Genomic DNA, 25,747 nt, shown 5'->3' with positions numbered 1-25,747 from the left:
AGAAAGCTAGTATGGAAAGAAGGAAAGTCAGTCAGTGTGACAAGCCTCTTAACCATTACTTGTGTCAGGAAAACTACATACTATGTTCCTGAAGAATCCTACTAAAATTGTTTTTCCTTTGCAGATCCATAAGAGGAAGGTCAATATGAACAATGAGATTATGTCTCTGCGGGATCTTAAGGTTTCTGTCATTGAAGAAATCAAGTGTTTAGTGAAAGAGTTGAAATGCATACAGGCAACCTTGGATTTACCAGAACGCCTCCCTCTTCCCCTGATCCCTCAGTTACACCCAGATGAGGTTCCTGAAAAAAAGTTTGAGTACAACACTGACATCCTCCTGAAGTTCAAAGAGGATCAGGAGGCCAAGCCAAAGCCCCAGGGACAATTGGAAGAGTCTCCTTCATCTCATTCATTTAGGCAAGGGTTTCTTCAAGCTGTGTCCATTAAAGATGCTGACTCCATGACAGAGGTTGCAGGTGCACACCAAATAAAAACAGCATCATCTGTGGTCACAGAGCAGCAAAGGGTTTCTGAGGCAGAGAAGGCAGAGCCAACAGAAGTAGAACTGGAAATTCTGAAGAGAGAGAAGATAAAAAATCTGTACTTGCAGGAGACCTTGATTAAAAAGGTAGGAAATCAAAAGTTATTTTTGTCAGATTGAAAAATCCCACTGCATTAAAAATCATCTTCCATCTCAGGATTGCAGCTCCTTTTGTCTTCTGTAGTTTAGGAAAATGCTAGCTGGTGCAAATTTACGATGTAAATCTTGCTGTGACCTGTGTGCTGACTATTATCACTTGCAAAATAGATCTTAGATTTCTGACTGATTGCTCTATAAATCTATGAGCTTAGTGGCCAAAAAAAAAAAAAATATTAGAAATTACTTGAGAAGTGATGAAGAGTTAAAAAAGGAGCATCACTACAACTATGTAGATTCATGATGTTCTCAGGTCTTAACTGTAGTCCCAATCCTTTAGTCTCAAAAGTTTATACATTTATTTACTTTAATTAGAAAAGGTATAAAAGATAGTAACCAAAATCCTTAGTCACGGAAAAGCTTCTTTAAAAGATAAATTTATAAAGCACCTTTGGCCTGGAAAAGGGGCAACTGAAAGGGTTGTAGCAAAGGTGATAGAATTATGAATAGCAGAGAAGAGTGGGAATCATCTGTTAAAAGGAGAAAAAAAGAGTTATCAAATAGTCATGTAGAAAGCTTGAAACATTCAAACGGAAATAGTTTTTCCTATCCAACAATAACTAAGCTTTGGAACTCAGCATTAGGATGTGGGGGAAGCTACAATTTGATAAAATCTGGAAGAAATATCCAGTCAAAGCTGTTGAACGCAAACTTACTGCTTCCAGCTTACGATGTCCCTAAGTCAGAGTTTGGGAGGATACAGAGAAGAATGTGCCAGATGTGTATGACTGTTCACTTGTTTGCTCTGTTTCTTACTGTCTTCTGTAACTTCTCTGTTGCCCATGACTCTTTGGCCTACCCCAGTACAGACACCCTTGTGTTCATGCGTGTGAAGGTTTTGAGAGAATAGCCAAATGCTGGTGCAACTATCACATATATATATGATGATGCTGGCAACTGCTAGTACTGATTTAACTGCAAATGTCTAAGGGAAGAGCTGCGAGGTGTTCTGAAAGAAGTCAGCCAAGGCAGAAGCCATATTTATTACTACATCTGGGATTGTTACATGAAATTCTTAGGCTACTGTAAAACAGTCTCTGAAGAGTAAAATACTTCCAGGCTTCAGTGGGATTGCAGTGAAACATTCCTGTGAAGTTCTGGTGATTCTTTTACTATTGTGCTGAGAATGAAGACATATTTGAGGTTAACGATCTTTCTAAGTGCTTCAGTAATCAGTAAATAGCATGGGTGAACTGTTGATTTAGCAGAGAGAATCTCTTGTGCTCCTTTCTCTAGCCTTACATGTTTAGCTCAGCTCCTAGTAATTTCCCTGTTCCTCATTTGACTCTCGTATGCTCCAGATCAATGCACTGGTGATCAACTTTGATGCTGAACTTCGCTTTCTGCGTCACAAGAAACTGAAGCTGGATGTGCAGATGAAAAACACTGAACTGCGCTACATCACATGGTATGAAGAGCTGCTTATCTTGAAGAACTTTGAGAAGCATGAGAATCTTCTCCGGGAGCGTATTACTACCCTCATTGGTGAGCAGGAGGCCATACAAGTAAGTAGGCTGTGTGTCTCTGGATTTACCAGTACCACTAATGCACAGCTTGAAACAAAAGCAAGTCAACAAGTAAATGGTGGCATCTCTTTATTTTAGCACTGATTCAATGTCCAGTGTTAAGTTTTGAAAGAGGAGAAACTTTTGATGATCAGCCTAGGATGGTCGCTTTTACCTTTCAATAGTTAATCGTTTCATAATCTTAACAGCTGTATTTTAATAGGTACTTTGTAATGTGGAATAAGTGACAAATCTTATGCCTAAATTTAAGAAGAAACTTCTAGGTTTTGCTTGATTGAAGAATAGGTTTAAAGAGAGAAAGACAAGTTTTGCTTTTCCACATCTTCACAAATCCGTTCTATATATACACACACGGGTTGTACTTTTTAACTGAAGTAGGTTTTTTTGTTTGTTTAGCCAAAATTGAATGGCTGCATTGCACAGATTGAGGATAGAAAGTGTGAGATTATAAGGCTTCAGGAATGTGAGAAAGCTCTTTATGCCAACTTCCAAGCATCCCTTGGAGAGAACAATGAGTTTGCTGATTTTCTGACCAAGGTTCTGATGAAGAAAGTCAAGTGCATGGAAAAAAGAGAAAGAGAAGCAGGTTGGAATACCATTCTTTTCGCTTTATGAATTTGTTACGCTTAGTTCCATGTGGTTAGGTCAATCTAGCTGGTGCCCTGAGTACATGCAACACAGAACTCAGTTCAAAGAGCCATAGATCAGACCCACCCAGATTTGTTTCTGTACAGACCCATGTTCTGTAGCAGCCATCTTGACTGGTAACAATGATGTAATTCAGTCTCTAACATGACTATATTTGGTCTGATGGCAGCTCCTGCAATTTACTTCCTGTAACCCAGGACTTTGAGGACTGATGATAATGGGTATGAAGAACAGGCAAAGCTTTAAATAGGTACTTCCTATGCTGTACCAATGATAACTACGGATAAGTGATGAGTCTGCCACATTCATGACATTCTCCTTTAATCTGTCCATTGTCTAATGAGAGATCAGAGACCTAATCTGCAGTCATCTATTATTCACAGGACTAAAAGTATTATGAAAGGGTTTCATTTATCTTAGTGACTGTTTAAAACTGGTAAAGCTAAGCAGTCTTACTGAGCTAAAATACTTGTACTCTTGCTTTTGATTTCATGTGGGACAAGGTTAGCAAAAAGTGCAGACAGTTGTAATGCTTTTGTGACAGTTTTATGCCTTCCTATTTTGTTTGGTTGATTAATCTCTGTAGTAGAATGGTAAACCCATAAGGTTTAAATTCCTAGCACATCTAAAGAGAGGAAACATTATTGAAGGAAGTCTCAACTCAAAAATGTTGCTGTGTCTGTGCCTTTGGCAGTACTAGGTGATCTCTCTCCCTCATTTTTTTCTTCTTTTATTTTATTTCTGTGAAATTATCAGATAGATGCAATAGGACCAAGGTGCTTGGATTCGCATATTACCAGGATGATCTTTCATGGATAATTGGGATTGTGTTCACCAGTACATTGGCATAATGCACAGCTAGTAGGTTTGTGGGTGTTCTGCAAGTACCATCCTTTTCTTCCAGGTGGAGAAGACATGAATGAAGAGAAAGATGAAGAAGATGAGAATGAAGAGAATGACGGAGAGTCAAGCTTGGGGATTGATGAAGAAAATTCTGTATCTGAAGATGAAACCTTTGATGACTCTGTTTGCCCAGAGAGTACCTAAGCCATCATTTCCTTGGGTTGACCACTTGTATAGCTTTAGGGGCAATCTTGAATTTTTGTGTATTTTTCATAATTCACTGCATATTAATGCCATTAAGGGCCAGAATGTGTATACTTCTCCTGAGTGCAGCATTTCTTCCCAGGAAATCTCAGTGAAGATGCTAGTGAATCCACTGGTAGTATAGGGTACCCTTATTAAAGAGTTTGGGAAAACAGAACTTGACTAAGCACTAAAAAATAATTATTTTGTGTAAAGAACCATTAACAGTTTCACAGCTGTTTTCTAGAGGGGAAAGGCTCCTCTCAGGAGTGGAGCTGTAGCTGTTCTCTGGGAACCTGCCTCCTGGCCTAGCTGCATCCCTGTTCAGAGAAACTCTGTGGGACCCTACAGTGCTGTTAACTTAAGCTCTTTGTTACCACCTCATGGATTTATGCAGCCTGTTGCTAGGCTGCTTTCTTATGAGTATCTGAACAGTTAAGAGCTTTACTCTGCAAAATCCTCTTTATTCACTCATTCAACAAAGGCAAGCAACTTCTGCCCACCCCCTTTAACTAGTTTAACTAGTTTAGGGTGTTGGGGTTTTAAAAAATCTGCGTGATATGACCGTGTAACAACACTGCTTTGTTTTCATCTAGAACTTAGCAAGAAATTACCTTATCATATTTTTCTTAATTGGATTTTAGCATCATTTTGACAAATTGAATTTTTGATTCATCTCCTTTTCAATTAAATCTTGGGAAGAGATTAAGATTTTTACTTTTTACTAAAAAAAGTCCATATTACTAATTTAATAGGGAAATTACATATTGCACTAGCCTCTTAATTTGTTTACGTGTCATTTGCTTTGCCTTTATTGGACTATTTTTTTCTTCTTCTTTTTATTATGCCTGCTTATTTGGGCATAATTATGCACTTTATTAGTGAGACTGGAATCACTGCAATTAGATAGAAGTTCACAGATCTTCCTTTCTGTGAAACAAATGAAAGAGGTCCTATGAACACTCAACTTGGGTTACAAATAGAGCTATAAAGGATGCCTACAGGCTGTTCATCATTTATGGTGGCGGGCGCTATGACAAACAACTACCTTTTCACATAAATGAAGATTATATTGTATTAATTACCGGGACTGCGTTACTTAGAAAAGCTAACCTTTGAATACTCCTCTTTAGTATTGGCTTTGATGCATTTAGTCTTACTTCTGGAAACATGCCGTCTTGACTGTAAAGGAAAAAAGGTCCATCCAAGACATTCTCCCCCTCACAGAGTAACGTGGCTCTCATGGTGTACGTTTGAGAAAGCTCTAGGGACCCAAGAGCATGGTCTTATTATGGATAACACTGGGCAATGTGCACAGGAGGAGAAGCCAATAGCTCAAGCCTGCAACTATAGTCCAGTCTTAATGAAACTAAGCTATTCTTTGACTCTTTCTTTCTCAGACTGCAATGAGGCACTCTTCCAAAACACCATCCAGCTACGGCAGAAGTGGTTAGAAATTGAGGAAGCTTTAGCAAAGGAGAAGAAAGTTGCTGCTAACCTCAGACAGAAATACAATGCCTTGGCCAAAAAGGTATTGTTTTCTTTTCAGCAAGCATCATCTGGCTCCATTACAGTAAAAATGTGCTAACCATTTTGGCTAAGATTTTAAAACAAAATCTTAACCCTTTGAGAGGCCTCAGTTTTATTAGAGTTGTCTGTGGTAGCACAGAGGCAGGAAGCAGCTCAGCACGGGTCACCCTTCCTCCTGAAAAGGGTAAATCAAGATGGTCTGGCCTTAACCACTATGAGGCTGGAATCAGGTTTTGGTTTCATCATGCAGCAGCAGATTCAGAGGAAAAAGGTTCTGATTCAGAGGAAACCCCTGGTGTAGCCTGGCCTACCATCTATGCATGTATATGGGGACAGAGAGATTAAAGAATACTTGTCCTAACACAAATGCAGGTTAAAATAAATGCATAAAAATGCTATTCTTCCATTTATTTCTTCTGCTTTTAGTTTCTTCTGCTCTTTGTCATAGTAATTGACTCTATAAACTCTCTTTGTGCAAGTTTTCCTTTCAGCTTTTTTTGAGCTCCTGCATTCATCAAGACATTTGATTTATATTAATTCAAAAATATCTTAATTTGAAGGGTTATCCGGGATAGAGAGAGAGAGTTCTGCCAAAATAGCATTATGCAAGTCTTGCTTTTATTGTGTCTCAAAAATGTTCCATCAAATATGCTTAACTTACAATGTTTTTTGTTTAGTTTTTAAAAGCTTTTCTAAGTGCCAGCTGCCACATACTCACCCTGGGGTCTGACATTTGAGTCTGAATTGTTCTTTTCTCATGCAGAATCAATAAGCATTTTCAGGCATAACCTAATAAAAAAAAATATCTTTTAGACTCTGTAGATCTAGAAGTGTTTTAGACACTAAACAAAGCAGCTGTCTCTTAATACATACATGGCTTCTCTACTAAGGAGACGTTACAAGTGTACATGTGTGCAGAGGTACTCAGGGTAGAATTTTGCTGAGTATGTTTATAAGCCTTGGGTCTGCCTGTGAAACTCATCTATCAGAGTATGTAGGGAAAAAAAAAAGAGCATTTTTTTCCTATGCTTCTTTCCCTTTGGATCAGGAACTCTAACACAGAACCTTGCTGTATTTGAGTGCCACAAGATTTTTTTTTTGTCCACAATTTGTCTTTCTGCAGGCAAAAGAACTGAAAACCAGTTTGGACACAGCATACAGGGAACTGGATACCTTCCAGTGGGAAAAGCAGCAGAGAATGAATGATCTGTATGTAGTTGTGCCTTTGAAACTCCATCAGGTAATTCAAGATGTTGTGCATCTGCAGCTGCAGAATGGCCAATGTACATCTGAACAATGGTGTTACTATTCTTTGGGGCCCTTAGTTCCTGAATGATAACAGTCTCCTGGGAGTGAAGTGCCATTAATTGAACTTTATGCTGCTATTTCCTCTAGATTCTTTCCTCCTCCTTCCCCTTTTCCTATACTGACAGAAAAGAGGCAAGGACAGAGAGGTCAGCCCATTGCTGAAATGTGCATAGTATTCAAGTGTTTTATAGGTTAGTCATGGGATTTTCTTTCAGTTCCATACCCACTGATGCTCTCTTGGAAAAAAAAAACCAAACCACCTCCCTCAAAAAAAACCCCAAAGAAGCCCCCAAATTGTTGAAACTGTTGTGAATATTGACAAATAAGTAATGCTGTATCGGATGCAATGCATGCATCTTCACATCCCTGTGAACACAGGGATGATGAGAAAATTCATATTTCCTCTAGGCTGAATCTTGTCCTCAGAACAAGCCTGTTCTGGCTTTTATACCTCTCAGGAAAGCTAAGTTCTCTGTGTGCTCTGTCTCCCTTCATTCAAAGGTTGGTAATTAAGACATACAAGTCTAAGGCCTGACTATGCAATCCTGCAGCTCCTGAATCATTCAAAAGTACAGTTGACAGGGAGTCCCTTACTCCCCTCTTCTTCCAGGTGCCATAGAAGGATAAACATCTTTATATGTATGCAGTCATCACAGCTCTCAGTAGTCTGAGCTTTCCCAAGTCATAGTGATTCCCTGACCCAAAATGTGAGCTGGGCCTAAGCTTACTATTACCTCACTCATTAGTTCTCTAACACCTTTGTTATCCAGAGAGATCACCAACACCCTTCATAAGTAAAGGCCTTGCTTGTGGCTGTTTTTTCTAGGTGGAGTACCTGATTAATGAGGAGATGCCCAATGACTTCTCCCAGGCTTTGGTATTTACCAACCAATCCTTAGAGTATTTGCAGAGGAGAATTGTGGACCTACATAAAGAAAAGATAGTGCAAAGAGAGATCTATAAGGCAGCTCAGGAGCAACATGAGCAGCTTATCCAGGACAAAAAGGAGATGGAGATAACAATTCGACGTGAGTAACAGAAACTCTGAACAGCACAGCATACTAATGCTAATTCTGTCCCCCTGACTTGGTGTGGGTAACTCACCAGATATCTGTCTTTACACTCACATAGATGTCACAGCTGGTTACTGCAGAAAATCAAACAGAAAGAGCAGATGAAATGGAATGTTTTGATGAAGTATTGGTAGTTCTCCAGCACTGCAGAGTCATTAGGCTTCTGAAATCATTTGGGAACTTAGTATAAGGCGAGTTGACTGAGATGAGACACTGGAAGTCGGGACATGCGATTGCTATTTTTGGCTGTAAACCAGAACTGCTAGGAAAAATGTACTTTCTACAAAGCTTTTTTGGCAGTTTCCTCCTCTGTGTAACATGGGAAGAATGAAACAAGCTCTAATCAAAACACTTTCCCAAGGGCCAAACCCAAAGACGTGTCTACCACCAGACCTCCAGAAGCCCTGTACAGCTTTTGGTGTGGGAGCAGGTTACTAGAACCGGCTTAAAGTGTGACTTAGTGACCACACAGTCACAGTCATGGGCAAGGACAGGCAGCAACATTCAGTTGTGAGCTGTTTGTGGGCTTGTGTGAATTAATTATTACAGAGCAAATACCAAAGAGCTCAGACAAAGAGCTGGGGATAAGGCAGAAGTTCTTACTAACCAATGAAAGACAGTGCTGCCATTTGTGCCCTACCCCTTCTGTTAGAACTGGAAGAGAAGTGCAATTACCTGATGATGAAGAAGTTTGGACGGCTGGTTGATTTTGAAGCAGTTCAATCATACTCTGATAACACACGTGTGGAAGAGTTGGAAGTGCAAATAATGGAGAAAGAATATGAGCACTCCCAGGAGCTCAAAAAGTGGGAGGTAAGGAGCAGGAAAAGAGTGCTATGATGATCTGTCAAGGTTTAATTTCTCTGGGACTGAACAGTTACACTGAAATCTTTTGTGAACATGTTCATGTTTGAGGTGGTTTTCAGTTGTCATTAGTAGACAGTAATGTCCACCTCTCATTTCCTATCATCATTCTTGCCTCTGCTCCAGTTGCTGATGCACACGCATTCTATTTTTCATGAAGGTAGTTGATGATCTTTTTATGTTACTTTCCTCAAATGCATCTTTCTGCTTCAGTCCCTACATGAAGTTATTCCAGAGTGCTTTCCTTTGGGTTTCACCTGCCATTCACCACCTACTGCCTCCTTCTGCTACCTTCATCAACAAACTGAGTCCAGGGCAGCCCTGGTTTGTGCCTGGGACATTAGTCTGTGCAGTCTGCAGAACTTATGTCTCTACCTAGGGGGGGCCTAAGGCTCAGCTACTGTGGTGCAAGCTGGCAACACTTTTATGCTGCCTTTACAGAAGGGCACATACAGAAGTACAATGTACCTAGTGGCTTTCTCTTTCCACACCTTTGCCCAACTACTTTACCTACTTAGGCATCTCCAAAGTTTAAAAATAAAGAAAAGGTGACAGTTTGCACTAAAGGTACTGTGGGATCAGGTGGTGTATGCGGGATCAGTCTCTTGTTTGCCTCATTTCTGTGACACTTATGTTGTGCCTAGCATTTCTTCCTCACCTCATGCTTTCTGTCCTCTTTCATCCCACCTCAACCTTTTATTACTTTCTAGAAAAGAATCTCAGACCTGAAGCAGCAGCTAATGAAGTTAACAAAGGAAAACAGCAGCAAGCTGCAACAACTGAACCAGTTTTGTTTTGAAAAGCATCAACTTGAAACTAAGCTGGCTGCACTAAAGAATGATATGGTAAGCCTTTAACCACTGCAGGTCTGGGACTGTTCAGACATGGGTAAAAGGATCGATCATCTGGCCTTCACCAGCTCTCTGGTCTCACATCCTGCTCTGCTGTCAGCAGTTTGGGCTAATATTGCCTAGTGGCACAGGCTGAATGGCTGCCCCAGGTCTTGTAGGAAGGGAGATTAATTAACTGATCCTGAAGCAGGCCTTACCTTACCTTCTCTGTAATTTTCTACTTAGCTGCTTTCTAATATTGAAACAAATTCATCTTACTTCTAATTAAAATTAATTAAAAAATATCTCATGGCAAGTCAAAATTATCCATTTGTTACACAGAAATGGCCAAATGAAGTATTTTTGGTCTCTGTTAGGGAATAGGGCAGCCACCTGTGACAGTCTGAGTCCAAGTCAGTGTTCCTTCACTCCGACTTACAAGTAGTTCTGACTGAAGAGTGGAGAAGTCATGGAGCTGTGCTGCCTCTTGGGAAGCTTCTCTTTCCCACTTGAAATAACTTCCACTGTTTATTTATTATCATGTTTTATAGGAGCTGTTTTTTTCTTTCCTTACAGGGAGCAGAATTTCAGCACACTAGAACTACTGACATCAAAGAGGCGGCCAGGCTGGAGTCACGGCTCAAGCGCATCGCTGGTGACACAGCCCTCCTAAGACGAGAAATCAGTCTTCTAAACAGAAAAGGTGGGTACTGAAAAGAACTCACTGTCCTTAGCAGAAAGGATGGATGCTTCTTTCTACAACCTTCTTAACCACAGGATCCTGAGACACCAACTGCATCATTCCCTGTTCTTACACCAGAAACTGTTAGTTTTTCTAAGTTTTGTTATTTTCCCTTAAAAATGGATGTAGTTAACTATGGCAGTAGTCACACCTGGAAGTGTGAAATTAATTCCTTTGGCTATGCAGGGGTTTAGTTTTAATGGGCTGTGTTTGTTTCTCCTATCAAAATGTGACTTTAGTGAAAGATACGGAATAAAGAAGTGGAAATATAACTACTAAAGGCTGTTATTGGTTTATTGCAGAAATTTGCCCAGGGCTGATGCCCTGTCTGTGTATATGTCTGTTCTTCACATGAGTAGCTGTTGAAGGCTGGATATGAGTTTTTGCTTGGGCATATAGAGCTTTGGTAATTTTGTCCTCAAAAATAGTAAGAGATCTGCCTTAAGGGTGCCTTTTTTATTGCTGAATATCCTAGCAGCAATGGTACTTCTCTGTTGACTGAGCTAGTTAGCATCAAGGGAAGTGGCCTGTTTGGGGGAAAGCAAAGGGCCCTCAGGGCCTATAGAGCTCAGATGGGAATGCAGCCTATTGAATACCTTCCCACTTGCTTCTGTAGCAGTGGAAAACTGCACTGTAGTGGAGGATGGGGTATTTGCCTGGCAGAAAGAGGGTACAGCAAATGCAAAGTCAGTCTGTAATTCCACTGGCTTGAGCCTGATCAGAGTGTATGGTTTCAGGTTTAATTCTTTTTTTACCTCTGGCATCTGGTATAGCAGCAGTGTGTGATCAGTTACAGCACTTACCCTGTCTTAACTGTGGAAACTTCCTTCACCCCCAGGCAGAGGGGTTGTATTGCACTCAGTCCAGTGCAAAGTTTTTCAAGGCACACAGGGAGACTTGGGGGTTGTTGCTAATTTTTAAGTAAACAGAGTGAACAATCTGTAGCTGCTCTTGCTCTTCCTCCCCACTTCCCCTGGTTTTGCTCCTCTCTCTGGTGTACTCATCCAGGATCCAACCATATCCCAGCCAGGCACAAGAACTGCCCCTGCTGGCCCCAGCACAATCACATGAATGGCACTTGTGCAACCTGCCTTTCCAGTGGGTCCCTGTGAAGGTGCTGAGCATCCCCTGTTTCCTTCAGGGGAAAACCCACCCTTGTCCACAGGGCTGGGATGCTGAAAGCTTTTGAAGCTCGAAAACCACAGGATGGGGGGGTAAGGAAACAACATTTGCAGAAATTTACTTGTCTATCTGCCTCTGTCTATCTGCCCCATCACCAAACTCATGCAGCTGTCCTTGGAGATAAATGAACATTTCCTCTAGCTGTGCTCCTCGCTAAAACCTCCATGTCACGTAACTGGTGCAGGCAGCAGCCGTCCCTCTTCTCCTGAGCTCAGCATTAAGAGCATTCCTATCTGTGGCTATCTGCAAAACTGTAGCAGCAGGAAATGTCCCCTCTCCCCAGACGTCCTGCTTGCTGTATGTCTGCAAGTGAAAAAGAGCAGGTTCATTCTGTGGCAGGATTTAGCATACAGCCAGCCACAGAAAAGACTAAAGCCTTTATTTTAGATGTTAAAGCGTGGGTTTGTCTTTACAGATACGCGTCTGCAGATGGAGTGTATGTGAAGGGTTGTCTAAGATGAGCAGGCAGAGAGCATAACTCCAGTCCATTCACAGGAGTGGGTTACTGGGACAAACCTTCCTGTGGGGGAAAGACCTTTTTGACAGCATTATCTTTTGTGAAGCCCTCATTCCAAGAGGGTGCTAGATCTTGGTGGTGGCATTGGTTTGCACCTATGTCCTGCGACGTTTCTTGTGCTGCTGTTTCCATCTTGTGCTCTGATGAACAGCCCAGTGCCAAGGAGAGCTGCCACTGTATTTCTTGGGCCCTCCTGTGACCTTGGTGAGGATGCCTTCTGTCTCCATAGCATTATAAAAAGGCACATATACATCTATATACAAGTGCATAAATATATAAATAGGGGCGTTATACAAAAATAAATACCCATTCTCTTTTTCTCTTTAGAATAAATCTTTTGCAAAAGGCAGCTTGGTCCCTAGCTGGCAGCAGCATGAGTCTTTAAAGGCCTCAGTGGTGGTGGGCTGCTGTTCAGGTGTCCTGGAAGGTCCTGACCCAAAGATGAGATCACTGGATTCTGGGGATGGAGATCTCCTCTGGGCTGGCAGCAATCCAGTCTTTCTACCTCTTCAACTGGCACTAGGCCGAGGCAGCAAGGGCTTCCTGAAAGGGAAAGGGGCAAGAAATGATTACAATGCATAAAGAAATGAGAGATGCTGTGGTAGCTCTCTTGTCAACAGTCCACTCTATGAGGTTAGGTACTCTGATCAAAGAGGAAGAGCTGCATTCTGAAAGCCCTGGCTACACGGGACTTCGATCTTGCGCTTGCACACCACAGGTCTGATCCACACGACAGGGCTGGATCAATGGATCATATTCTAGGGAGATGGATTCACGTAATTTTTCAGGGACTGTACTGTTTTACTGGCAGTCTAGAAAACACAAAATTAAGGACTAAAGGACAGCAGCTCTGTAAGTGGAGCTGGGTGTGTGCCCTTCCAGCAGCTTACAGTGCAAGCTTTTGGAGAAATGTGTCCTCTAAAACTGACCGGGGCAATTTACACTCCACAACTGCTAGTATGGTCTTTCCATGCTGTTGTGTTAAAACTGTACTTGCCCTGCAGAAGCAAGCATGAACAGAGCCATCAGAAAGGCTCTACAGTGAGATTTCTCTGCAAGATCAGCCTGAAACAATGAGATGAAACACAGTTTTCCAGACCACTGACCTTGGTGGAACAGGGGATCCCGCCGAGCATCCAGGCTGGGGACTCCCATTTTGCTGCCCATCACTGGATGATGGAGACCAACAAAGTGCTCTTGAAGGTGAGGACAGTCATCTTGTGGCTGAAGAAGCTGGTGAGTGGAGTCATCTGGGAGACTGTAAAGGAATGAGCTGTCTTCTGTTCTTGGGTTGGGCAATCTGGGGAGGCAGACAAAGAGGTTCAGCACTATTAACAGACCACAGTCATAGAATGGTTGGGTTTGAAGGGATCTTAAAGATCATCTAGTTCCAAATCCACTGCCATGGGCATGGATTTTGCCTCCTTGAAAGCTAGACTTATGTAACATCTCTGCCAGCTGCATCAATGCAGTGACATAGAGCATTCCTAATGAGGGAAAAGGAGAAATTGGAAGGTACCTGTGGGATGTCCATGATTCAACACCTAATGAGCACCACAGGAGCTGGGAGGAATACCTTCTCCAGGAAGCATGGGAATAATGATGTCTGAACAACAAGACATGAAAGCACCCACAACTGGATCCTGGCCAGGTTCTGGGGCAGCTGCTTATCAGCATTCATTCATAGATGTTAGCTTCTCTCATTCTACTTTTTAGTCTCCCACTTAGGAGCAAAGGGAGGAAAAGGAGGCAGGGGGAAGTATGTTTTGGCCATCTGTACAAATAAATTATTCCTCCCTCAAACGCTAAGAGAAATGAGCTGTGTGAAGAGAATTTAGACCAAGAAGGCCTACTGCTGAAGCATGGACTTGATTCCCAAGTGAACTGGGACAGACAGGAGTGTGGTAAGGGCAAGCTCTTGCAAGCATGTGATCTTGTGGGTCCTGCTGGATCATCCCACACTTCCCCTCCACAAGCTAGGACTAACCTGGAGGGCTGGTAGTCTTGCTGGACATTCCCATTTTGGAGCACTCTTGCCTGCAACAAAGCACTTGTCTCCTCGTGTGACTGGAAGGAGAGAGAAGGATTCTCAGCAGAGCAATGCCACACAGCAGCATTAAGAAGCAGGTGTTGATCTGGGAACCAGAGCCATGGGGCAGGAAAAGGTGTAACTTTCTTTTGCTACAGAGGACAGCGGAACTAAGCACAGAAAAACTCACTTCACGCTTACTGCTGAATCAAAGGGGATGATAATCAGTTTATAGCCTCGGCTATGGCACTGCCTTAGCCAGTGTTACTATTTGCACACTGAGTCCTCAACATTGTCAGTCCCTGTGAGCTTTGCTCAGGAGAAACAGGAACCATTCCTATAAGAGTAGCCCTTGCTCACTGCCTCTTCCACAGAGCTACTGCCTCAAGAAACCACTTTTTCACCAAGTGTTTGAGAGACCTTTCCATTCCTCCTATGTCTCAGACTTCACTGCAAAGGGGAAAACTCTTTTAAGAAGCCAGTCTTGACACTTGTACATGCTGCAAGGGGTGCCAGACTTGTCTGCAGAAGCCCTCTCACTGCAACCTCCAAGCTCATGTCAAACCAACTTTTAACCACAGTTACGGACATACCTGTGGCACTTCATCTGGACTGTACTCTCGGGGCTTGGTGCTTGCATACCCCACTCCTGCAGAGGGACAGATGCCATTCAGATGTGCCCCGTTGGCATAGGGCTGCCCATTAACATAAGGATGTCCATTGGCACGAGGAGCAGAGATGCCACTCAGAGGCACCATGGTGTACTGGCAGGACGAGACCAGCAGCCCAGCTCCTGGGAAGCCCATGTCAATGGTGTGCTCTGCAGAGGGAAAGAAGAGGAATTCTGAGGCCAAAATCAGAGGTAAGGTTGAGCTTCTTGAAGCTCAGCAGGGCTAATGTTAGGCTGTGTCCCATCAGGCAGCTATTCTGGCACCCAAAGCATCCTTGGAGAGAAATGTAAAGGGGCCCTACATGAAAGCAAAGGGAGTGTCATTTTCCCCCATCTTAATCCCAGGGGTCCTTCCCAATAAGGTAAGTAGGACAAGAGACAAACAGTGGCTTTGTCTTTATGGGATTCCACAGGACATTTGAGATTGCCCTCTGCCCACCCTCTCCCCATGGCACAGAATGTGCAGCCTCACAATTTGGGTGTTTGACCCAGTGACACCCAGGAGCAAAAATAACCCACAAGCAGAGCACATCTTGTAAATCTCAAGAAAGAACTCTTACTCTGCTTGGACCAGGCTCTCCAAAGGCAAAAGGGGATGAAAGCCACAATGAGGAGTACGATAGAGCCCAGCACAACGCCCACGATCAAGTATGGCAAGTCGCTAGAACGGGCCACCATGGCTCCTGCCCCCAGGCCATTGTGCCCACCACTGAGTGGGGGATGCTGCTGCGGGGCCACTGTGGAGGGTGGAAGACGACCTGGCAGACCAAGGGACTTCCGAGCTGCAAAGGGAAGAGAGAATGAGTGTTAGACACAGGCATGGAAAGTGGGAGAGCAACCCACTCCAGGCATGTCTGTGCTGCTCGGGAAGGAACAGACGTCTATGGTGGCTTTTAAAGAAGCGCCCCTGGATGTCAGAGGTCTTCCTAGGCTATTGCATACTGCAGTACAGAAAAATCTATGCTTGGCTTACAGATCTGCCAGAATTTGGGGCTGCTAAACAAAAGGGAAATAGCTTCTCCAAAACACACAATTGGACTTCATGCTGTTCCTACCATGACAGTGCAGCTTCTTGGAAAACAAAGTGGGACCTGCTTATAACCAAACCCAGGAGTTTTCCAGACTGGAACCCTTCTGGTTCCAGTCACCATCTGTGTGACACTTAGGAAAACAAAAGGTAACTACTCCTTCAAGGAAAACAGTGATGGGCCCTGCACAAGGGGTCTGTGAGTACTGGCATGGGTATATACACATACCCATCAAATAGCATCAACAAACCTCTGTCTCTCTTCTCCCCAGTGCTGCATCCATCACCTTGCCTGAGCTTGGATGCCACACAGTCAGGCAGAGATAGCACCTGCCCCAGCTGCAGGCAGGGAAGGCAGCATGCAGTGCTCCCAGAGGTGCCCTGTGAAGCTGGTTACCTTTGGTTTCACAGATCATCACGTTGCTGAACTCGCTTTCACCACCCTCGTTGAAGCATTGCATCTTAATGTCATATGAGGTCTCTGGCTGCAGGTGGCTGATGGAGTGCCAGTACCGATCTCCTGAGGAGGGAGCAAACACATGGTGCTGTTGGCTTCCTCAGGAAACATGCAGCTGGCATGGTCCTGCAGCACTACTAGGAAAAGCAGGCCTGGACAGCAGCAGCAGACCCTTCTGTGCACAGGCTCCTTCTGGCTGTCTGCTCTTCCAGAAGGAACCAGCAACTGGGACCAGTCTCTCAGTATCGCTTACCTTCTACCACATCCTTCTTGTAGTCACTGTCATTGTCACTGTCAGTGGGTCGGTAGTAGATGTAAAAACCATGGATGGGAGTGTTGTTATTGCTGGCTGGGATATACTGCAGAGAACAGGAGAGCAGAAATTAGCAGAGATATCTGTGCTCCATATTGTACCAGGTGAGGAGCAGTTGCCATAAATAGGATAGAAGAGGAGAAAGTCCCAGAAGGGGAATCGTCCTTGTTTTGCCATTGGTTTGTGTGGTAAGGGCTTACTTCCAAGAGCTCAGTGCTATATAAGGTCTCTCACACCTTGCTTCCCAAGTAGCAGAGAAGCCATGAGTCTGGTCCTGTTACCCCAAGCATCGAGTACTCTGCTCCCTCTCAGCAACTACAACCAATGCTTCAGAGAAAAAAATCCTCAAGCAGCAGCATCTCAGCCTGGGCAAGGGCAGGCATACGTTCACTTTGACTCCAGCAGGCCCATGGCTTTCAGACATACTGCATCTTTCCATGAACCAGTGACCCCAGGAGTCCCAGGATTTTTAAGACACCTCGTTCCTCCTCCACCCAGGGCAGTACTGTCCCAGCTCCGTGTGTTATTGCTATCTTTCACCCAGCGTTTTATCAGCCACTGTTTGTGTTTAAATAAACACCAGTGCCCATCCTGCCCTGTAGCAATTTCTGGCTAGAAGCAGCTGGGAGAGAAGAGGGCAATGCATCCCTCTGAAGAAACTCTAAGCCGTTGGAAACACTTGGATCTGGACTTGTGATCCAAAAGATCCTGCCCACTCCTAAAAAGATTACCAACACTTAGGATTGCTACCCAGCAAGTGAGAGTGAAGGATGTATCAGACAGAGGTGCTAATGGATTCCAGGAATTTCGCTGGGAGAGCAAGCAGCTATCCTGTGCATTGCTGAGCTGTGCTTGCTGAACAAAATGGTCGAGACCCTATGATTATCTGCTGAAATGCCGCCTGTGTACAGCACTGGATTCAGTCAAAAAGGGTTTCCTAAGCTCTCTGGCTTCCCCCACATCTACATGACCTAAGCCCAATCCTCCTTTGGTGGAGGGCGCTATTGGATCGCAGATGCATTTGTGCTGGTGACACCTCCAGTGTGGTAACCTTTAAGACGGCAAGTAGCACCTGCTACACCCCTGCTCCCTGCACGTTCAGTAACCTCTGCCCCTACAAACCTTACCATCCACTTCAGCATGATGGTGGTCTCATTGATGGCATCTGTGAAAGTGATGTATGGCCCCGCCACAGGGCGCTCATAGACTCGGTTGCTGTACCCAGATACCACATATGGCCGAGATGCTGCACTGGGCTCACTCTCTCCCAGGATGTTCAGTGCGCGGACACGGAATTTATAGGATGTGCCTACAGGGAAAAATGGGAAATAAAAGAACTGCAGAGATTGGAGTCTTCCAAGACTTGTACTGTCAGCACAGGTCTGACTGTGGACAGGAGCAACACCTTCTCCAAAAGGCAAAGGGCCTACAGAGAGGTTTTGATCGAAGTACAAGCACTGAAAGGCCAGATTTCACCCATGTGGTAAATGGAGCCTGCTTTTATTTGCCTTCCCCAGTTCTTGTCTGGATGGTCTAGAGGTCAGTAGCAGCTCTGGAAAGTGTGTGTGGATTGGTATGTCCTGACCCAAAAGCAGGTATGGGAAAGTGTCCTTTCTCTACCTCACAGAAATTAAGTACATAAACATCAGTTAAAAGCTCAAAGCCTGAATAATTTTTTACCCAAACATGATTTTACTGGTCTTTAATTTGGGGTGGATGTGTTGCCCTTTTAAACTGTCCAGCTCAGTGATGCTGTCTTTTCTCATGTGAAGTGCAATGGGAATTGTGTACCCATCTGTCTTGCCTGTGGCTAAAGAAAGTTCTGTCCTGTCTAGTAAATGGCAAAACCAAATGCCTTTAGTAACTATATCCTGTAATACAGAAAAGCATGCACAAGCCTCCCTGAGGGAGGTCAAATCTATGCTGGTCTTTGCAGCTGGAGAAATTGGAGAAGCATTTGCAGTTTTCCCCCATGCATATAGGGCTGGAGCTGGGGCTGTTTTGTTTTGCTTGTGCATGCCAGGGCTAAGCAGGACATGACAGATGGCTAACCATCCTACAGGGACTGCACAGCTTCCTACAGACCTCCGGGAAGCAGGGAGGAGAACACCTGCCTACCTTTCTCCAAGCCTGGGATTTCCACAGAGAGGCGAGAGGGAGGAATGTCACTGGTGGCCAGGACCCAGTCTCCCAACTTCTTCAGTTTCTTATATTCCACTCGGAAAGACTGGATGGGGAACCCACCGTTCCCACGGGGGATCCACGTCACATACACGGACGTCTCTGATGCCATGGAGATGGTTGGACGGTCTGGTGCCTCTGGAGCTGCAAGGGGCACAGAAGGACATCAGGACAGGAAACACATTTCTCTTGCTCTGTCTGGAGGATCCTGTATCTTATAAGCATGTGGGCAAGGTCTGCCTGCACTGCACCCACCCACATGCTCTTAAGTCCTGCCTGCTCTCTTCTGTCTCTTCATTAGAGCTGGCACCCCCAAATCCTCACTCCTTTCAGTTTGTGCCCTGCAAACATCTTTTACTCCTGCTTGCACCTTCCTCTATTTCCACTCCCAACTCAAGTAGGATTTGAGGTGTGTACACCCATCATGGGAGGGAGAGCAGTGAGAGATGTGGATGCAGAGCTGGAGACAGAGCAAAAGGCCTGGCTGATGTGGGAGCAGTGAACAGAGGGAAACTGACAGTGGGGACAGGTGAGTGTAGGAGGTAAAAACAGGAGAGACTGAGAAGACCAGCTGAGGAGGAAACAGGGAAAAGTTCTGAACTACAGACATGAAATTTGATAGGAAAATAGTCAAAAGTTGGGAGAAAAGAGATGAAAGGAGCTGTGAAGATGAAAGAAAAGGCAACACATGAATGAGTGTGGGTAATTGAATGAGAGGACTTCACAAGAAAGGATTGAAAGAGAGAATTTCACAGAAAGGATATTGGCTCTGGTGAATAACAGCAATGGTAGATGCAAGACGGGAAAAACAATGAATTGGATTAACCAGTAAGGAGCTGGTGCAGCAAAATACCCTGCACTTCTAGAACTGGCACAGTTGCCCCTTGTCAGGGCTTGGCTGAGAGAAAAGGATGGTTGGTTTCCTTCTTGCCTCACACTCCCCCAGCACCCACTGATGCACCCCAGCTTGTTGGTCCTGTGCCCCACACATTCACAGGGCTTTCTGAACCCACCATATGGAACCCAGCACAAGAGTTTCTGACAAATCCTTACATTAATGGTGGGGACAGGCAGTGGGATCAGCCTGCTCCCCTAAGACAGACTGCCTGTCAATGCGGTAGGAGGGGTGTCCAAGAAGGACCTCTCCTTGTCAAGACCTGGAGATCCAGCAGAGACTTCAACACCAGTATGGCCTGGTCGCTACCACCCCCAGGAGATCCAGCACCCCTCATCCTCCCTCCTTGCCCAGCTGAGGGAGGGCCTTACGGGACAGACGGCTGTTGTCAGACTGGTTACTGCTCTGAGTGCTTGTGCCTGGGTCATCCCTCTGGATTTGCTGCTCTTTGCTAGCAACAATCTCTGGTTTTGGGCGCCGGCCTGTGCAGAAGGGAGAGGTGGCATCAGTGACATGCATATGGGGATCGGGGTTCATTTTTGCTGTGATAAGCATTGAAAATATTCCCAACCACGATGCTGAAGTAAGTACTCCTGGACTGTAACGGCCCTAAGTTGAACCTTTGAACCCCAAGGTCGAGTTCTTCCAACTGAGGGCTTCAAAGCACTCAACCTGCGGGCAGGAACTAAAGCTAAAGGGGCAGGTTTGTTAATCTGTTAATAGGTTCCCCTCATACTTAATTTTCTAAAGCTTTTAATTGGTTTTCTTGAAATGCTGCTAGACTTCTGTCTGAGAAGGTAGTAACTGGTACAAGATGGGGGCCTGAAGGGAGACGTGAGCAAGCCCACTGCCATGGGGAAGGTTGCTGTAAGGGGAATGCCATTCCCCACAGCTGCTGGAGACGTGAAAGGCAGTCAGGGGACAGAGGGGCTTAGTGTAGACATTTGGAACATCCTTTTAGTGGCAAAGACAACTCTGCACCAAGCAGACTACATGGGAAGGCCTGGAGTTCCCTTTGGTGCAGGGCAAGCCATTAAGGACAGATTAGAGAAACACCTGGCAGGAATAACCCCCACGGGCTGACCCTGTCTCCAGGCAGAGGATGGATTCAATGACCTCCTGACATCCCCGCCAGACCTATTTTCTATGATTCTGCAGGTGTCCAACTGAGAATCCAAGAGAGAAAGGGACTTACTCCAAGGCACTTCCAGGCAGAGGCGAAACCTGATTTTCCCCACCCTCCACATTCCCTTCTGACAGAGTTGCTCTGAGCTGGGGGCAGATGGGTTTCCAGAGCAGAAACAGCGCCGTTGTCCCAAGCCTGGTGCCTCAGGGCTGAGATGGGACTTCTCAGAGGGGCCCTGCCCTGAACTCCAGCAGAACACCCAGGGAAAGGTTTGACCTTTACCAGTCCGGAAGGTCACCATGGCTGTCTGTCCCTCGCCAGCGCAGTTGTGAGCGGCCATCTCCACCTCGTAGAGGCTGCCAGGGTCCAGCCTGGTGAGGGTCAGGCGGTGCTGTGAGGCTGGGACGTCCCTCACTGCCCAGCTGTCTGAGGCATTGGCAACCTGCTGAGAGACCAACATGGGCGTTGCAAAGCTAGGGCAGGCTGGGCTTCTGGCCTGCTCCAAGCTCAGGAGAATTCATGGCAGGTTGTGTACCAACCAGGGCTGCCTGCCCTGCAATCACATGAGGGAGAAGAAAAGGTTCAGGGTGCACCTTATCTCTCTCTACAACTACCTGAAAGGAGGATGGAGAGAGGAGGTGGCTGGTGTCTTCTCCCAGGTAACAAGTGATAGGACAAGAGGAAACAGCCTCAATCTGTACTAGGGAAGGTTCAGATTGGATATGAGGAAAACTTTCTTCACAGAGAGGGTGATCAGGCATTGGAACATGTGATCAGGCTGCCCAGGGAAGTGGTGGAATCACCATCTCTGGAAGTGTTCAAAAACCACGTGGATGAGGCCCTCAGTAACATGGTGGACGTTGGAATTGATGATCTTAAAGGTCTTTTCCACCCTAGTTGATTCTAAGATCTGAGCACAGGTTTCTGCAGGAAAGGGGCCATGTATGGTTGTGGCCCCCAGAAAGGCTTGGAAGCACAGCCCATTTCTCGGTGATGCCCGATGCCCTGTGCAGACGGGGAGGGAAGGTGGGACCTTCCTCCTCCTCCCCAGCTGCAAGCATAATATTTTTGCAGGCCGATGGGCAGGACACTGAAGTGACCCGGTGCCGAGAGGAGCATCAGCAATGCAGGCAAAGCAGCAGAACGGAAATGCCAGGGCTCTGCTGTTATCATTCATCCTCTCCAAGCGTCTGACACTGACTGATTAATGCCTGCCTCGTTTGATTTTTATTCCCAGGCCCGCAGAGCTGTGAGGCCGGGGAGGGGAGCCCTGGACACTGCTACTGCCCAGGAAAGAGACATTCTTAACAAACAAAGGTAATGGCTGCGTGGCACCGGAGTGCCTGTTGGCTGCTGAGCCTTCAGGGGCAGCGTAAGAGCAAGGGAAAAGACGTTCGCAGGTATTTTCCAGAGGAGAAGCAGACCGTGCCCAGTTCAAACGTAAGACTCCTGTCAGTAGGTTTTACTTCCCTATAGCCATCTCCCACACAAAGAGCCTTTTCTTTTGTTGCTGAATCTCCTTCCCTCTCTGCACACATGCTTTTCCAGTCAGAGCTGTCAAAACCAGATCATTATATAAGTTGATCCTCAGGATCTCTGATAGAGACTCTTTCTAAATAAGTTTAAGGGGTTATTGGGACTAATTCCTTTCCACATAATCCTTAAGCATCCCAAGAAAGAGTCTCCAGCTGAGAATTTGGACTACACTGAAAACGTATTACTGCAAACTGCAGTGACCCACGGTGACCTCCGCTGCCCTACAGCCCCTTCCAGGTGAAAACAAATAAAATACAGACAAACTCCAGCCTGCCAGTGAAAATCGCATGCAGAACTGGTAGTTACATGATACAGAGTTGGGTTCAAATCTCTTCCTGGCAGACAACTGGAGCCAATTGTCTGGTGAGGCTTTTGGCATCTTTTCGTTCTTATTTAAGCTTGCCCTATTGTGTTCGTGTGTTGGCGTCTTCTGCCTTTGTTTTAAAGGGTTCTTTAAAGAGATAGTTAGCTGAAACCCTTAGCTGAGGTTTTGTTTAGCAAGAAATTAAGCATGTGTAGGGATTATAACAGCCTCCTGACATGCCTATATATTTTCACAAAAATCAAACTATTCCAGGAAAACAGACACATGTAATTGCAAACGGTGCCTTGCAGTGGCTGGGAATCCAAAACATACCAGATCTGGAATGTACTCAAACCTCAAAGCAAAACCTGCCTCCCTGCTGCAACTCGCTGCGTACCCAAGGGAAATACAAGCAGCAAACAGATAAACTCAAGCTACTTTTTCCCAGCTTATCCCAGCAATCTGGGAAGAGGTGGTCTACATGTCAAAAGCAGAATTCTTACCTCAACAATGCTTTGCTATTCAGAGAAACTGCAGGGCTGAGAAGCACCACAGAGGGCAGGAGCCCTTGGGCTCACACAGTGCACTGTGTGCTCATGCTGTGCCATCAGCCAAGAGATGCTCAACACTGCACTGCCTTTCAGCTTCCAGAGTGAAGCTGGTGCTTGAGGAGCTTCCCAAAGGATTTAGCATGGTTATGACACCTTTCTGCTGTTTCCTCAGTCACTGAGCACGGGTGCTTCAGTGCTGCTGAGCTGGGCAGGTATGGGCAGCAGAGAGAGGCTGCTGCCCTGTGTCCTGCAGCCCAAGCTTTTCAAGGCAGAGGTGTCCCCATGGCGTGTGACAAAAGCATCACAGAGCAAACACTGCACAGTCTGCCCTCAGGACTTCCTGCTTGTGTAAGCACACAGCTGGGAATTAGAAGTGGAAACTCTTCAAACTGGAAATGCATGTGTGTGCATATGCCCTCTGCATACTTAGGGAGATGGGAACCACTATGAGCTCTTCTGGCACACCTTGGCAAACCTCCTCTCACTGCCTGTACCTCTACAGGCTGAGGCTGCAGCTGAGGAGGTCCCACCAACCAGTGTCACCAGGGTGTCCCTGCCACAATGCACCTGCTCATGAGGTGTGAAAACCTGCAGTGAGGCCAGCAGCCTGGTGTGGAATGGTGCGGAGCGAAGATGGGAGCAGGGCGAAACAACAATACCTTGCGATGCTTCACCACATAATAGAGGATGGGGGCTCTGCTGTCAGGCCGGGGTCTCCACACCAGATCATAGCTGTCCGTCTTGGATGTCCGAGGAGAACTGAGGATGATGGGGGCCTCAGCTGGAGATACCATCTCCCTGTTGGCTGCACACTGTGGAGATGCTGTCAGCGGGGTTGTCCCAGTCTTTGCCAGTCCAGCTTTATCCAGGGGCAGCTTTAAGGCACTGTCCCTGGAAGGTGGTGTTGGGGGCTGAGCTGAACCCAGCTGAGCATCTCGCCCAGGGTTGAGTGTAGCTCCTGAAAGACAAGGTGTCGAGGTAGAGTAAATGCCCGCCCCAGTCTGAGATGAAGGCAGAGCTATGAGCCCCTTGAGCCTCTCAGAAGGCTGGTGCTATGCACCCACTGCAGCACAGGTCCCAGGTGGTGCTGCCTGGTGAGCCACTCAAAAAGGTGTTGGCAACAATCTCTCTTTCTCCAGCTATAAACCTAATACACCTTACTGGCACCTCTCTAAGCACAGACCTTGGCCACATGGGGCTTTCTCCCTCTCTGAAGCCCCTGGGTAAGTTCACCAGGGTCCAAGGAATCAGGTGGTACCTCTCTTACCCCAAGTGAATCTCACCACATCAGTGGTTCTGTTCTTGCCCAGTGCAAGCTCAGAAGCAGAGCTGAGTAAACCATGGGGTAAGGCAGTACACTCAGATGTCCTGTGTCTCTCATGTAGAGATAGCTCAAGTATGCACATATGGCACTGCTCTTAGAAGCAAAACCGCTTCCATCTGTTCCTACAGGGAGATATGGAGATCCCAGTCAAAAAAGCCCTCGCTGTGCAGGATAAAAGGGAGGGAAGAGCAGGGCAGCCCAAACGCAAGCGGGAGGGTTACACGCTAACTTTCTTCTGCTCTGTCCCTGCGTGTTGGGCTCTGGAATTGAGTGGTGACCAGCCTGGAGAGAGGGACTTACCTGCATGGGCCGTCCTCAGCTGCACCATGGCCTGTGCGCTGCCGACCTCGTTCTCCGCCATGCACTGGTATATGCCATCGTCCTCAGGCCCCACGCTGACCAGGCGCAGCGCCCGGCGCGACAGCCGGAGCCGCGGGCCGCCTGACAGGGGCACGGCGTTGCGCAGCCACATGACCGAGGGCTGCGGGTTCCCTCGCACCTCGCACGTGAACTTGGCGCTCTGGCCCCAGGGGATGATCTGCTGGGACAGCTCCATGGTGACCTCTGGGGGTTCTGTGGCAGGGGCAAAACACAGCTGCTGAGTGCCATTTGGCAGAGAGCGTGGCACGGTCATGGCTTTGCAGCTTCCTCTGTGGCAGGGAGAAGGGCAGAGTGATGCATCTTAACCCCACCCCCAAATCCCACTCCTTTTAAGGGGGCCCACAGGTACCTGCTTCACAGCACCTCTCCTTCAGCATCAACGTGAACTGCAAGGAGAGGTGGCCCAAGGCCATCTGCCTCAGATGACAGCAGCCACCTGGAAGTCCCATTTCTCTGAGCTGAAGTGCTACTCTGCAAAGATCGTGCTTGTGCCAAACCAGCATGTTTTGGCTCCCTAATGCTTGTGAGAAAGGGAAGAATGCACAGCAGAAATATCTATGGTAGTACCCCATACATTTCTCACCCCATAAAGAGCTTCCCTATAGAACAGAACAGAAAGCAATACACTCTGATGTCTTCCTTATGCCAATGTCAAACATGTCTAGGAAGCAGACGGTCCTCCACAAGAAAGTGTTAGAGCAAACCAGTGCTACAAATGACAAAAGAAGAGCTTCTGCAGAGGGAGGATCCAGCATCTCCAGCCCATGGCTGGAGCCAGAAAGGAAGAACTATCACCCTCTAGGAAGAACCTGTCTCATCTAGAAACTGGAATCACAAGCAGGGGTTTGCTTTACATGGTGGTTTGCCCAGTGAGAGGAAGAGTACAGCAGCACTAGTACTCTCCCCTGAAAGCAGTGGAGAAGGCCCAAGCCCTTCCTGAAACCAGGGCC

The 25,747-nt window shown here is 46.0% G+C and overlaps 2 protein-coding genes across 5 annotated transcripts in view; one reads left to right on the top strand and one right to left on the bottom strand.

The window, feature by feature from the left end:
* The window catches only part of CFAP44 (cilia and flagella associated protein 44), a 48,459-nt gene extending 37,894 nt beyond the window's left edge, over positions 1-10,565 (top strand). Inside the window, exons 24-33 of one of the 2 annotated variants that reach the window (XM_061366654.1) lie at positions 125-628; positions 1,999-2,202; positions 2,620-2,809; positions 3,776-3,910; positions 5,358-5,488; positions 6,611-6,727; positions 7,622-7,823; positions 8,521-8,681; positions 9,443-9,577; positions 10,139-10,565. In XM_061366654.1, coding sequence (XP_061222638.1) covers positions 125-628; positions 1,999-2,202; positions 2,620-2,809; positions 3,776-3,910; positions 5,358-5,488; positions 6,611-6,727; positions 7,622-7,823; positions 8,521-8,681; positions 9,443-9,577; positions 10,139-10,276 — 1,917 coding nt within the window. In that variant the 3' untranslated portion in view covers positions 10,277-10,565. Of the gene's footprint in view, positions 1-124; positions 629-1,501; positions 1,798-1,998; positions 2,203-2,619; positions 2,810-3,775; positions 3,911-5,357; positions 5,489-6,610; positions 6,728-7,621; positions 7,824-8,520; positions 8,682-9,442; positions 9,578-10,138 lie in introns of those variants that run through there. The other variant, XR_009727419.1, reaches the window with a different exon arrangement.
* A 1,279-nt stretch (positions 10,566-11,844) lies between these two features.
* BOC (BOC cell adhesion associated, oncogene regulated) overlaps positions 11,845-25,747 on the bottom strand; it is a 54,589-nt gene continuing 40,686 nt past the window's right edge. For 2 of the 3 annotated variants that reach the window (XM_061366653.1, XM_061366651.1), the window contains exons 7-19: positions 24,717-24,989; positions 23,752-24,050; positions 20,984-21,146; positions 19,947-20,057; positions 18,618-18,824; positions 17,627-17,808; positions 16,440-16,545; positions 16,127-16,249; positions 15,263-15,484; positions 14,626-14,852; positions 13,991-14,070; positions 13,110-13,303; positions 11,845-12,546 (exon numbers count right to left, since the gene is read on the bottom strand). In XM_061366653.1, the coding sequence (XP_061222637.1) occupies positions 12,362-12,546; positions 13,110-13,303; positions 13,991-14,070; positions 14,626-14,852; positions 15,263-15,484; positions 16,127-16,249; positions 16,440-16,545; positions 17,627-17,808; positions 18,618-18,824; positions 19,947-20,057; positions 20,984-21,146; positions 23,752-24,050; positions 24,717-24,989 (2,372 nt within the window). In that variant the 3' untranslated portion in view covers positions 11,845-12,361. The remainder of the gene's footprint in view (positions 12,547-13,109; positions 13,304-13,990; positions 14,071-14,625; positions 14,853-15,262; positions 15,485-16,126; positions 16,250-16,439; positions 16,546-17,626; positions 17,809-18,617; positions 18,825-19,946; positions 20,058-20,983; positions 21,147-23,751; positions 24,051-24,716; positions 24,990-25,747) is intronic. The other variant, XM_061366652.1, reaches the window with a different exon arrangement.

Source organism: Neopsephotus bourkii, unplaced genomic scaffold (assembly GCF_033783945.1).
Source record: "Neopsephotus bourkii isolate Nb327-2 ecotype Australia unplaced genomic scaffold, CSIRO-AGI_Nbou_v1 NB_1350, whole genome shotgun sequence".
Taxonomy (NCBI): Eukaryota; Metazoa; Chordata; class Aves; order Psittaciformes; family Psittacidae; genus Neopsephotus; species Neopsephotus bourkii.
Note: the sequence above shows the minus strand (reverse complement) of the source record. Positions and strands in the feature narration are given on the sequence as shown.